At 44.2% G+C, this 14,727-nt stretch overlaps 1 protein-coding gene across 1 annotated transcript in view; it reads left to right on the forward strand.

Moving 5' to 3' along the window:
• The first annotated feature begins 3,620 nt into the window (after positions 1-3,620).
• RAPGEF5 (Rap guanine nucleotide exchange factor 5) overlaps positions 3,621-14,727 on the forward strand; it is a 164,929-nt gene continuing 153,822 nt past the window's right edge. Inside the window, exon 1 of the mRNA XM_054060155.1 lies at positions 3,621-3,908. Within this exon, the coding sequence (XP_053916130.1) occupies positions 3,726-3,908 (183 nt within the window). The 5' untranslated portion in view covers positions 3,621-3,725. The remainder of the gene's footprint in view (positions 3,909-14,727) is intronic.

The raw sequence follows: 14,727 nt of genomic DNA on the forward strand, positions 1-14,727 counted from the left end.
GATAATTCTTTCTTTTGCAATGATCTACTTAAGAACTGATATAAAATGCATACAGGCATGAAATAACTTGTATTGGTTTTACCACATTTCTTTTTATTGTGATTGAAAGAAAAACAAACATATTCAAAAAAAGCAGACATTCCCAGGCCTCACATCTGTAAAGCTGCACTAGAGTTGCTTAGGTCTCCAGACTCCATCCTGTATCCATTTAAACATAGATATTCCTATATTTATATGAAGTGTCTTGCAAGCAAGAGAGCAAAACCATGTCCAGACTCTACTCTGGGAGGTATATTCAAACCTATACTTCTTGCTAGAAACATCGGAGAGAGTATCTCCATTGTTTTGCTTTATATCAGACCAAATTAAAGGTGTTTAATCTGGAGAACTGGAAGTTCCCTGTTCCCTGCACACTGTCAGTGGATCTGACATGCCTTTTGTGTTACTGTGACTGCCTGCAAGGGCAGGAAATCCGCAGTCAGCAAGGGCCAAACTTGGTGAGAATAGGGACCACATTCCCACAGAGCTCTGCTCCTCTTTCAAGGACAGTTCACCAAAAGCAAAATGCCCCGAACACAACATTTTGGGAGCAACACACTGTTTTTTCCTTAAAAAACTGTTTTGCCATGTATTTCCTGATGAGATCTAGTTTTATTCTCTTCACTCCCTCTCCCTCTGCTTTTCCTGTGAGGAAAAAGAACAGATATCAGACTCATTCACCAAGCTAAACCTTCTGTAACTTAGAAAAACAAAGGCAATACAAGATTTAATTTTAAACAGGTCCTACCACGATGTCCCCCAAAACTGGAACGATCCAAGCCAGAACAGCCTAACTACTATCCACTCCATTTTCCTGATAGTTGTTAGTCCAAATTGTGTTATCTGGCAGCTGAGTATTTTTAAATGCACTGAAAGCATATTTACTTCTCTTTTGACACTGTTCACAAGTTACACAGTTAAAAAATAAGGTCAAAATTCTGAACACTGACATAATTTTACCCTTTCTTAACATAAACAAATTAGTCCTAGTTATACCCTAGTCTGTCACATTAAGTCACACTTTATTGAGTTGTCTTACTGCTGTTTGTATTGTAGCAGTGCTTAAAGACTCAGACAAAGACCATGGTCCTTTTGTGAAGCCCAGACACTATGGATCCATTATCCTTTTGGGTGCAGATACACCTCTCCTCATAATTACATCCTGAGCTGTGACAAAGTGGCTGCCAGGCAACACAGCTGTCAGAACCACATTGCAGGGCAGTTGGAGAGCACAAATCAAGTGAAATAATAGAAATGTTTGGGACACGAGATATCATACAGAACAGCCTGTGCTCTTCATGTTCCTCGTGCCTGATTATGCAGCATGGCCTTGGATAAAGCATCTTTATGGCATAATCCCGCTTGCCCTTGCAAAAAGGCTGGCATTGATGGTGTCAGATGGGGCTTCCCGATCTCTGTGGTGATTTGAGGTCTGCAGCACACTTTTTGTCTAAGTTAGGGATTGTCACATTCCTGTCCCTTTTCAGTCTTTTGTGTCAGCAATAGATGGACCATATCACTCCAGTAAAATAGCTGAATTTTTTTACACTTAACTTTTCAGATTTGGCTTTATGTAATGGGCCATGATAGTTGGTACCTGCAGGAAGGAGGTGTCTGTAGAATGTAGCTGGAGCCAACCTCATCCTTTTCATGAGTGCCTGGGTTGGCCTGGTTTGCACTGCTCATAGAGTCATGTGTGTAGGATGCAGTTAAGCTGATTTAATGATGGACAGCTACTGAAAAGAGCAGTTTGCTTTGCCTCACTTCCAAGTTTCTGCCTTCGCTGATCCTGCAGTTGCATGGTCACAAGGTGGATCAATTCAGCCATCTGGCCAATGGAAAATTCATTATTTTCTGAGGTGTTATTTTTCCACCAGATTGATCAGCTGACTAAAGTCAAATGGTTACCAGATCCCACATACGGGATGTGAAGGGAGCACACATCCATGAGTTGTAGGCACGATCACCTTTTTGCAGCAAACCTGCTGTCAGGTCAGTACAGCTGAAAGACCAGGCTACTGCTGCTGTGTTCAGGCAGCAGACAATCCAATATCACACTGATGCTGGAAGGGGACATTCTCCATCTCAGCAGCTAGACACAGGTTGGGCACATCTGCCACCTCCCTTCCTCTGTGGGTACCTCTGTGATTCCAGAGGAGTTGGCTTATTGAGCACGAGTGAGAAAAATATATTGCTTTTTCTGCAAGGTCAGTTTCATGGTTAAGTCAGTTTCCTGCAGGGCTGGATGACTACTCAGCCCCTGGAAACAACAGGACCTCTTTGTTCGGGCAGGGTGACAGCTTTCCATAACGTGTCTGTGAGATTGGCTTAATTTGTAATGTCATTTACTGAGACATTGAGGCACGGGGGAATCCACCTGGAAGAGCAGGTCAGCCTTATTTGTAGCTCTGAGGCAGAAGATACATGGGAATGCAAGCGAGCCCCACCTTGCATTCAGTTCTGTGATCTAAATAGAGGAGGACAAGGTCTGGCAGAAAGGAAAAAAAAACACCTGTACTGCTGGGATAGAAAAGCCAGACTCCAGAGATTATTCTGAATAAAGCCCCTATAATTCAAGCTACTGGATTGTAGACGAATGCCTTGAATGTATCTTTCTTCTTTATACAAAGAATAAATGAATCGGTTTCTGGCATCGAGAGTTCCCTTCCAGGGATTACCTGAATGACTGGAAGCAGGCCATTCACCTGCGACGAACTGCTCAGTTTCTCCAGTATCAGTGCTGACACGGAGAGCAAAACACCTGATGAGGGCAAGAACCCACTGGGAAGGGAGGAGGGAATCACGGTCCTCTGGTTCATGGGGTGACTCGGGCAGGTGGGGACCCTGCGGTGCCTCCAGCCCAGGCAGGTTCAGGCAGGGGCTTTCTCCAGCCTGGCCTTGAAGGCTTCCAGAAGCAAGCAGAGGCCACCCAGCTCCTGGAGGAGCCCGAACCCCTCTGGCTCACCTCGGTCCCTCACCCGCGTCCTTCCCCGGGAGAGGTGGGGACACGGCTCTGGCGGCGGTCCCCGAGCGCAAAGGAGTTAACAGGACTTTCTGCCTCTTCCCGCCCGCGCCTCCTCCACCCTCCTCACCACCTGCACTTTACCACTGCCGGAGCCGCGGCGCGGGAGGAGCGGGGGGCGGCGGGGCTTCTAGCGCTGCCCGGGGAAGGTGTGAGGGGCGTGGGTGGGACACAGCGCCTGCCCGTGCGGCTCCTGAGCGCAAAGGGGAGGTGTGCGGGGGGCGCAGGGGCTCCTGAGCCTAGAGGGAAGGTGTGCGGGGGTGCAGGGGCTCTGAGCGCAGAGGGAAGGTGTGCGGGGGGTGCAGGGGCTCCTGAGCGCAGAGGGAAGGTGTGCGGGGGGTGCAGGGGCTCCTGAGCGCAGAGGGAAGGTGTGCGGGGGTGCAGGGGCTCTGAGCGCAGAGGGAAGGTGTGCGGGGGTGCAGGGGCTCTGAGCGCAGAGGGAAGGTGTGCGGGGGGTGCAGGGGCTCCTGAGAGCAGAGGGAAGGTGTGCGGGGGTGCAGGGGCTCCTGAGCACAGAGGGAAGGTGTTCAGGGGCTCCTGAGCGCAGAGGGAAGGTGTGCGGGGCGGTGCGCGGCTCCCGCCTGGGGGTGGGAGCGGGGCTGGGGCGACGCGAGGGGAAGGCGGGCAGAGCGTGTCCGCGCCGCAGCCCGGCAGGGATGCGGGGATGGCCGTGGGCTCGGTGAAGATGCCGTCGTCGCCGTGTGAGGGCGCGGAGCTGGCCCGCAGCTGGATGCCCAGCGGCGGAGCCCACGAGCAGCAGCCGGTGCAGCTGCGGCAGAAGCTGCGGGAGCTGCCGGCGCTGCTGCGGAGCGGGCTGACGCTGCGGAGGAAGAGCGCCGGCGGCCGGGTGAGTGAGCCAGCGGGCAGCCCCCAGGCACCGGCCCCGCCGCGGAAGCCCCCGCCCTGCCGTGCCCTGCCCTGCCCTCCACTGCCCTCCCCGCCGGGCGGCGGAGCCCGGGGCAGGCGGGGCGGCGCCCGCAGGGCTCGGCGCTGCGCTTCTCGGGGACCGCCGGGCGTGGGAACCAGCGGGCAGCGCCGCGCGGGGCCGGGCGGCAGCCCTGGGGGTGGCTGCGTGTGTGTATGTGTGTGTGTGTGTGTGTGTGTGTGTGCCCGCATCGGCCCCGGCATCGGCCCGCCTGTGGTAACATAGGAAATATCAGCAACGGGGAGTGCACGCCCCTGTCTGCATCTGTGGGTTCCCCATGTGCCTCTTTCTCTTCCCTCCTTCCCCCTCCCACCCATGTGTGTGCCAATGCGTGCTCTCGTCTGACAGGAGATGCTGGACAGGTGTGCTTGGACAGGTGTGCAAATGTGTGTTAAAGCAGTGAACTTCAATGCGCCCTGGAGCTTTTGAACTGGAATGCCTTGCTGGGCACACTCAGCTCCCAGTCTCGCGTGCCCCCAGAGACGGAGGCTGTAGTATCAGGTGGGCATTGTGGAAATCCCTAGCCAGATTTTGCTCAAGTTCATTCATTTTTGGACATGCTGGTGGGCAGGCGATGCTCCGGTGGAGTACAGCCTGACACCACTACAGCTGGGATCCACAGTGGTGAGCGGCTGCTCTTGCCTGTGAAATCTCCCAGTAGTGACTGGAGCCGTATGACAGGGGTGGGATTGCCATCAGGTCATTACAGACCTTACCTGCAGGCCAAAACTGGACTGCAACCCACCGTGTGAGTAATCAAAACAAAGGGGTTGGGTTTACCTGCATGGGCTTGGGTTTGTGTACGTGGGGTATCAAGGGAGCCTCTGTGTGGTGTAGGGAGAAGTCAGCGTGGTGTGTATTTGTACCTTCATCAGCTTTGCCATGCTTTATCCTTGTAAATAAAGTCTCTCCATAGGGAGGTTGTTGTAAAATATAGGAGGGTGTAAATTTAGAAACAAACTTCCTGGCTGAAAGCTTTGCTCTTAGAAGATATACATGCAAGGAAGGTAAATGGGATTAAGGTAGTAGAAAAATTTACAGCAGGGTAGTTGTTTCTGAGTAATATTTTTGAATCAGATTCCTATTCTAGATTAATTTCTTTCCTTCAGTGAGTTTAACAGACTAGTAAAGACTAGTCTGCATGGAGATGCCTATTCATTTTTAGTGTTCAGGTGAAATGGTAATTTGACGAGTGTCCATACGAACACAGAGCGAAAGGGATTCAGTTAAATTGAAATAGTAGAATCTTGCTCTGCCCTAACAGGATGTTTACAACAGATATCTTTCTTGTGATGAAGATGAGACCTTTTGTGTACTGAGTTTAACTTGTTCCAGTTTAAAAGCATACTACCAGAGAAGTGGAGTAAGTGTCCAGTGAGGAGGTGAGAAGCAATGCAGAACCACCACTGGTAATGATGTTCATTTGCAGGCAGGTCTGAAATACTGTTTTAGCACAACAAATACGTGATGCTTCAGGAAGACACCATGCAGAGCAGGCTTAGATTTATCGTTGTGGTTATTCCTGACCACTACTGAAATAATTGAACAAGCGAGTGTTACAACAGTTACTCCACAAATATTTGGAGTGGGTGGGTTAACACCCTGGTGAAAAGCTTGGGCTGCTGCTGGGTCGTGCAGCTCCTCAGATGTGCTTGCTGAAGCCTTGGTCCTGTCTTACTTGTTATAGTCCCAGCTGAGGCTCTGCCTGGCTTTGCTGATGCACTGCGTTACAGACCACCAAACACTGTGACAGATTTAGCAGTGGTGTCATCTGAGGCTTCACTTTCCAGTACCCTGTGAGTCTTGCAAAAATTTTCCTGAACTGTCTGTCCTGGTAGGAAGAAGGCTGCAAGGAGGATGGTGAGTTTGTAAAGCAGTCTGGAGTCAGCCCTGCAGATCTTGGATCAGTGGGCAATGCTGTGCAGAGATGCTGTATGGCTCCAGCAGGACCCTCTGGCTGCTGGCCTGGTCCTGTGTGGAGAACACGACTGCTGTGCTCTGCCATTTCTGGGTTTGCAGGGATGCTCCTGCAGCTGGAATTATTCAGCAGCGCAGGAGTCTAGTGAGGTGTTCTGAGGCACAATGTAGTGCCAGGTGTCCAGCAGTGGTGTTAATGGCGCTTGCTCCTTTTGCAAACAAAGTGGACACTTGGGGTGACGGGAGCAGTCTGGCTCTGTTAGTAGTGCCCTGTGTTCATTCCTGTCCAATCCATGCCTGTGCCTTTTACTCCCAGAAATGGATGACACTTTTCACATATTTCTGTTTAATGCAGAGAATAACTTCAACCCTGAAAATGACAGTATTTGGGAGAGGGAAGGGATGTTACAGAATAATAAAATGCAGTATTTATTATACTTTCTCTTTTAAATATGACTCTCTTAAATTAAAAAGGCTTTAAAATAAGGTTGGAGGAAGGTTGAGTTACATAAATGTGAAATGAAGATTCCTTTTTTTTTTTTTTTACCTCAACAAAGTATTTCAAGTTAATCCAAAGTTAATTTTTGGAGGATTTTGTTTGCTGATGAAATCTCCATTCCCTCTTTCCTTCTGAAAAAAAAATTTAGTCTGATCTTCCTCTCTAGTGACATTTTCTTTGTGCTTTTCTGTTTGTTCAAATGCCAAGCTGAGAGTCTTATTTGTCCAGCTGGTTTCAACAGGAACGTTGCTCTTAGGTGAGCTGTTTTCAAGTAAATGCTGACCAGCTGAAATTCTGGCTTGTTTAATTTCCTAGAAAAATATTATGACCCCTGAGCAGGGGGTCTGCCTCTGATGCTGACTTGCTAAGGAACTGCCTGCAGTGCAGCTTGCTTCCTCATCTATAAAGCAGGGATAATCTGAATGTGTGCAATCTCGGGGACTGTGGATAATAAAATATAATGAAAGTGTTAAGGGTGCTATAATTGTTTTAAGGATGTACTTCACTGCATGCTGTTCAAATACTTCCTGTAGTGCAAGGGATAGTAAAGCATTGCATAGTAGAAGGTAGGATACAAAAATGGAATAAATTTTGCAAACTAGTATGGGGTGGATTAATTATTATTTTTTATTACTTTTGTTAAAATCTGTTTGGGCTTCTGAGTCCTTGGCCTTTGGCACTGGGTTCTTTGATAACAGATAAAACTAACCTCCACTTCCTTTGCAATGGAAGCCCAATGCTTTTTTTAAAGCTTCTGAACTTTGAACTGGATGTTGGATTGTCCCTGACTGTGGTTTTCCTTAAATTCGGTCTTAGGGCAGGTGCAGCACAGATGTCCAAGACAGCACTGGGGTTTAAACTGCATTTACAGTGAGCTGTAAGGTGTGGATTTTACTCCTCATCCTCTGCTTGGTGCTTTGTTTCTGCTGGACAAAACAACAGAAAACGATCCAGTCTTTTACTGTGGTAGTTGTGTGTCCGTCTCTGTGTGTGTTGGAGCTTGTGCAGAGGCAAGGGAGGGGTCTGCTGTGGTGGGTCACTGTACCCTGTGGAACCGTTCCCCTCTGCCATGTGCTTTCTCAGAATCTTTGGAAAGTGGGACTCTCCTGTTTCCTAGTTTGTCTGCTTGAGATAGGCATTAAGTGTCCGTGTAGTAAGAATGAGTATTTTGGTTATGAATTATCTTTGCTGTTCTTCCTGGTGCTTGCCAAAGATTTCTTCCTCTCCTCCCGTTCTTGTTTTCAGCGATGAAATATGGGTCTCTGCCTCTGGAAGCACAAGGAATGGGATCTAGGCTAGCTCTCCATAGGACAATTCTACACAGCCAACTCCCTGCGAGGGCAACTGTACGTGGGGAGCCCCTAACCTTAACTCCAACTTTCCCCACAGAGGGTTGTAAGCCGTGGCGAGTTGGCCACGGAGATTTGTTCCTTTCTGCCAGGAACACCATCAGCAGGGTCCTGCAGGCACATCAGTGCAACAGTCACTCTATCATGCTGAAAATCCTTTTCACAAGACTCAGTTGGACTCTCAATGGAGCTAATGCTTCTCCTGAGTGCCTCCTGGGGAGAGCAGGGAAGTGCTACGATGTTGGAGCAGGAATTACCTTGCATACACACACTTATACACACAAGTTTTTAGTGACTTCTTTTGCTTTCTAGGTTCACACTTCCACACAAGCAAAATGCTGTTGTTGTAGATGAGCATGGATGTTGCTCTTTGTCACAGTTGTGGAGCTCGAAAACCGTTTGAATGTCATAGTGTCAAACCCTGTTACTCTGATACTGTGAAAGGTCTCGCTGGAATGTACAAACCTTCACCATGTTTTGTGCCTTTTGGCTTGACTGAAGTTGAAGAGATACCATGCCTATTTTATTTTTGGAGACCCTGTAATGACTTTTGTGAGGTTTTTAGAGGTCTTTGGCCAGGCAAACATTCTCAGACTGTCTTCACCTTAGCTCTGTTCGGACTGACAACTTTGCTGTATGTGTATGTTGGGTTGTAAACTGAGTGCAGGATTACAGGTTGAAAATAAACCACAGGAGTTGGAGTATGGATGCTAAAAGTTTACGTGAGTTCAGGGTGAGACTGGAGAAGTTCATGGAAGAGAAATGTATTGAACATACATAATTCTCATCAGGCACAGAAGGTACTCGAGCTGAAAATAACTGGAGGGTTGGAGCATATTAGAGATATCTATCATGCGTTCTGGCACTGGCAGTTGTCATGCTGTTGGAGACAACTCCTCTTTGGCAAGGGGGAAGAAATGAAATGATATGCAATCTGTTTTAATTAAATGAAGTATCCAAACCTCTCAACCTACATTTTGCTAAAGTTGTATTCATCTTTTGTAAGATCTCAGTTGCTTGTGTCATTCAAGTTACTTTCCTTTAATCAATTCATCCTATGATGGAGAAAACTATAGTGTTGTAGATGAGGTTTTGTCAGGACACATAGAAATTCCCTGCTGGAAATACTTAGAATTTCCAGTATTTTCTTCCATGGCTACATTACGTTGGTTGTTGATAGTTATATTTTGATTGAGCCAAATGTGTAGGTCTACCTTATACTCAGGGGATCTTCCCACCAATTACTGACATTTACAGCATTAACAGCATTCCATATTCTTGTCGGCAGCTTCTCATCTTAGTAGTGTCTATGTGATCTTGTCTTTCATGTTGCTGAATTACTGTCTATTCTTAATATTCCAGTCCTTGAAGCCACCTAATCTTCCTGTACACCATTCTGTTTACATTTGTTTTGACGATGCCTCTAATTGTGGCCATCAACACACTTCATTAGCACCTTTATGCTCATTTGACCAGTGTTGTTAATGAGAAGAGGAGAAAAAAAAAAATCAGGAGAAAAATTGCTCCGGTACCTATTTTTATGTGTACTATAGAGGCTTTAATTTGGGGAGTTTCTCCTGCGTTAATGAGATGTGGTGTGTAGATTCTGTAATGGCTGAAACTGGTGCACAAAAATACTGGATTGGGCCAATGAATCAAAAATTTTACTGTCAGAAGCGTTCTTGAAATAGGCTGCTTGATATTGGTGACATTTTGCTTTAAAGCCTGCCATGAAAGTTCTACTCGGTAACTTAATATCCCCATCACTTCGGCAGTTACTATGTGACTAAAAATATTCATGGTAAGTAGTGTTGAATTTTTCCAGTTGTGATGAAGCTTATTATGTGTTCCTACTAAACGTGTTTGATTAAGATAATTGTCTTCACAGTATCCTTTAACTTGTCAGGTCTGTGACTGGTGGCACATGAAATGTTGAGTAATGAATAAACTAGCTTAGTGACAGTGACCGCAGTAGGTGATGGGGAAATTCAGTGTCTCTTGTGTTTATTTGCATAATAATTTGTTCCATAGTCAGCGTTCAGTGAATTACTAAATTGAGAATACTTCTTAATTAGCCCATATGTTATGACATCTGAGAAATTATGCCTGGGTTTGATTAACTACAGTTGAATGAAATGGAAAGCAAACCCACTCTTCTGCCCTAGAAAGTAACCTAATAAGTTTTGCAGAATGCAAAGTAATTTTTTTCCCTGAGGCTGAAGATCAGTCTTGTTGCCAGGATGATGCCCACTGCCTGTGGTCTTACACTGGCACTGGGTGTGAGGCTGGCAATGCCTGGACTGACATCTCAGCAGCTTTCTAGCATCCCTGGGAAGGTCCAGGTGCAGCACTAGCAGATGCTGCTGCCAGCGAATGGGGAAGAGGTGCCATCATGTGGTTTGTGCCCATGGAAAGTACATAAAAGTAACATTGACCCTTTGACACAGGAAAAAATGCAGCAGCTTGGTCTAACCTATGGGACAGGTTCTGACTTTCCTTTCTGTTTTGGCTACAATGTATCCTTGGAAGTCCCTTTCATCCTCAGTCAGCTGCTATGAAACATGGTCTTGTCTTTTAACTCCTTGCCCACGCTTCAAGTGAAGCTCAAGCAGAAAACACCTTGAGTTAATTTTGCCCATGCTCGATCTTTAAGTGATACTTTTCTCCTGTTATTAATAAGAGCATCAGTTAGGGACTCTGAAAGAAAGTATCAGTCAGCCCTACAAGATTTTGTAATTCTGGTCGAACAAGGATCTCACTAATTTAGTATTTGGTTTTGCTCCTGTTCCTAAGGGACATAGCCTGCAGACCCTCAGATGTGGTGGTGGTGTGTGTGGTTTGAAAACCTATCAAGGAAATCTATGTAGGAAATAAGATGAACTCCATTGGAATGAAAAGAAATGTATTTGAGTGTTTGCAAAATTTCTGCTAGTGTTACATCTTGATGAAAGACTCAATTTAACTGTGAGCTGATGTCCTTAATTACATATTTAAGGGAAGTAAGCAAAATTCAGTTTGTGGAATCGTATGCTTTAATTTGCTTTGTTGCAAGCCTGCATTATTGGTTAATTCACACTAGATTTCCTAGCCATCAGGATGAATGAACAACACCACACTGTACAGTTATAACAAATTCTGTTAAGGTTTGTATTCAGCTGTTGTTACTCTTATGGCCACAGTGATTTGAATTCCATTTGTGCAGTGAGGAAATTGCAAAACAAGCTGTGCTTTCTTTATGCTGGTGAAAACATTGACAATAGGAGTCGATAGGTTTTTAAAAAGAGGGGGGAAGGAATGCAGAATACGCCATCTTTTCAACATAATTCGTGGAAAGCTGTACTAAAACAGATGTTTTATCCTTAATATAGAACAATTAACATAATATTTCACATATGGGAAAGGAAGTAGCTTGTTCTTTATAATTATACTAAGTGAAATTTATACTTATCCTATGTAACTTTAACTTTATACTATATAACTTATGTGTTTATAGCTGAAAGGCCCCTGTCCACCCATGGTTTCTGACTCTGCCTTGGCTGGGTGTTGGGTTTAACAGCCAGCGTCTGAAATGATGAGTTTCAGTACACTGACTTTGGTCTAGCTTTGCTGAACTACTCAAGACCCCAGATGGGTCTCACCATGTTCCTGTACCTGGTCACCATCCACGCAGGTGCTGTATGTCTGGTCACAAAGTCATCTCCTTGGAATGTGTGCCATCTTCTATGAAGGGTTCATAGTAATGCTTAGGAGAATAGCCTTCGAGTTTGTTTGTGCTCAGTATGGTACTGTAGGATAGAAAATAAAATGGGACACCTTTTAAGTCTGGACGGTACGAGAGTGCCCTGTTCTTCTATAGTCCCTCAGGGCTGCCTTAGCTGGAACATCCATACATTGCTCTGCTCTTTGTGCATAAAGTCGGAAACCTCTTTTTCCACAAATCAGTATGCCTTGTGCAACCTGTAGGGTCCTCATGCATAGATCCATTTCAGTGGAATAGTTTAGGTTGCTTTTTGGTATCTGCTATATAAACCTCATTGATATGACATCTTTTAATTTAAACATTTTTCGTTATATCTTTGCTTTTGGCAAAAGTTTAAGGATAAAAATGAAGTCATTTGGGCTATAAAGTTAAAAGCCATGGAAGCAGGATGTGAATATTTTCAAGTTCCAGGTGTAAAAGGCGGTAGCTATTCATAGTTGTCAAGGTGTCTTTTAACTTTGTTAAATAATGGTTTGACTTGGGTTAGTCTGACCTTATAAAACGATGTACTATGGCTGTTGTATTAAGCTAGGGTAAATTATTGGATTTAAATACTGTAGTATACAGTTTATTCTGATAAATCCCTTTTTCACACGATATTTTCCTGAAGAAGACCCAGCAGCCTAACTGATTAAAAGTCAATATACTTTTTACAGTGCAAAAAGAGAATACTCTGCTGATTGAGGGGGGTAAAAAAAACTTCAGTCTATATAAATACCAGTAAAGCTGTAATAATTTTTTGTCTTCAGTTTTAGAACCGAATTAACTCATTAAAGCTTAAATTAGAGATGATTTCTAATCTGCCTTTTTAAAAAGATTGATTGCAAAGAATGCAACTTTTTTCTTTGATTCTGTGCTTCCTGAACATCGTGCCTAAGTACCTATATGGCTGAGACACACAAGGGCTACTTGACTTAGAACAATAAGGAAAGAAATAAATCAGAGGCTTTCCAGCAGTCTTGTTGCTTATTTATGGAGTGGTTTTTATATATGTGGCCTTCTGAGCATCTCTGCAGGTCGTGCATCATCATCCCTGGGACCACAGAACAAGCAGCACCAAGGAAGGTGCTGTGGCTGCTTACCGTGGTACTACTGACCAAAGCAATGTAAGTCAAACCATGCCCTTCGAGATGCAGTAGATGTGTGCAGTCTGCTGGTCAGTACTGAGGAGCAGTAATCCAGAGGCAGTACTGCATTTTTGATTAAGCTCTCTCCCCCCCCCAAAAAAGCCCCAACATCAACAACAACAAAATCCCCACAACAGAAAACTGAGGTCCAGACCACTTATGAGTGTCAAGAATTATTTCGATGTTGCTTGGGGAAGGGCAGGTGTTTGGGCTTTGTTTATTTGTGTTTTTTTAAGATGATAAGCATTTAATTGTGGCTTTTTTGGCCAAGTTTTATCTGAGAGTTGAACTCAGTGATCCTAAAACACTTTGTAATTTCAGATGGATGTGGTAACCATTTGTCGTCATAGATTGCTACCGCACGCTGTTAAGCAGATGCTCCATTTCGTCCCGTAGGTCAATGCACTTCAGTGATGCATAAATTGATTTTTAAAATAGGGAAAGAAGGGGAGAAAAACAATGCACACGCATGGTTAGCTCTGAAAGTCACAAAGCTGTTGTTTACTGGATGGCTAAAGGAATGAGCTAAAAGAATCCCTTAGATCTGATCTGGGTCCCAGCTTGTGTACAATCTAGTGCTTTGTTGTGGTTTGTCATTTCTGCAGTGCCTGAAGCCTCTTGGCAGTAAAAGCAAATCTGGGAGTGTGGGCTGTGAGTCTGCTGCTGACTCTGTGTTGCAAGACAAATCAAGATTTGTGATGTTTATTGGGGAAGGCCGAAGTCACAGGAGATTCAAGTCCTAAGGGAACAAAAGCAAAAGCTAGTAGTTAGCTGCCAAAGAAGAAAGGTGAGGATGCAGCGTATCCCAAGTTTAAGTATTTTAGCTTAGGAAGGATAAACTATATCATCTATGCGTGCTAACAGTGAATTACACATAGGGATTCTTTATAGTAGTCTTTCTCGGTATTTTGTTGGAAAAAAAAATGTTGTAATGCAATAATCCTGCTAGATTAACTGTTATAAACACTTTAGAGAGCTTAACCAATATTTAACTTTTGTTCACAAAGAATAGCACAATCATGTCTAAAAATGGAACTTGGATGCTTTAAAAGCTTACACCATACATGCCATCATAAAACTATACTTGTCAGCTCAAAGAGTGATTAAAAGACCTGTTCTTGTCATTCCTCAGTATCCACATGTGCGAAAGAGATTGGTAAAACTAGTTAGCCTGTTAGAGCGTAGTTATTAATAAATATTGTCTTTGTAATTGTCTTTGACAGCAATTACTGGAATAAAATACATAAAATGCAAAAATAATAAAGGCACGTAAGTGAATACCTCTTTATTTATATTTTTATGATTGTGTTGAAGGATACAAAGAGGAACATTCAGCAGATATTTAATTTCTTGTTTTATCTCATTAAACAGACAGTCCCCAAACAAATGAGTTTCAGATTAGTTTTACCAAAGCGATTTATCTAATTATGGCTTTCACCGCACTTGAATGAATGGCTGCAAATCAATAGGTCTCTTACATTGCCAGGACATGCATTAAAACTGGTGAGTCTCCAAGCTGATTAGCAGGAGTGATGCCTCTTGTTTTTTTTCCATTGAGATGTCTGTCCTTGGTTCATACAGTGTATATATAAACTGAGAATTTATCTGAAGTCCCACTTAAAATAATTGGGGTTTTTTCTGGTTTCAAATGAGCAGTTACCCTCTACTCTGATACTTGGAGATCATTGCCATCAAGCATTGTAATTACAGCTTTTCATGTCACCCATATATAAATACAGCCTTTTAATGAACTTGGCTAATATTTTTGCTCCAGAGTCATCTTGGAACTCACATTTACAGAGCTTGTATGTGGGGTTTTGTGATAATGACTTTACAAGGGAAGGAAAAATATGTTTTGATGTATTTGTTGTTAATGAAATAATCTCTTTTTGATTAAAGATCGGGTATTCAAAACTAATTTCAGTAACCCTTCTGTTGCTCCTATGAGGCAAGGAACTTCCAACTTTTGTACAGATAGTTTTTATGTATTCTTTTATACAGCTGTTTTTAATGCAAGCAATCCAAGTCTCTCTAGATGACTCTTTCTGTGCTGTAACCATTTTTGTTACCTTGTTTTGAACTCTGTCTG

This window comes from Cuculus canorus, chromosome 2 (assembly GCF_017976375.1).
Source record: "Cuculus canorus isolate bCucCan1 chromosome 2, bCucCan1.pri, whole genome shotgun sequence".
NCBI classification, from domain to species: Eukaryota; Metazoa; Chordata; class Aves; order Cuculiformes; family Cuculidae; genus Cuculus; species Cuculus canorus.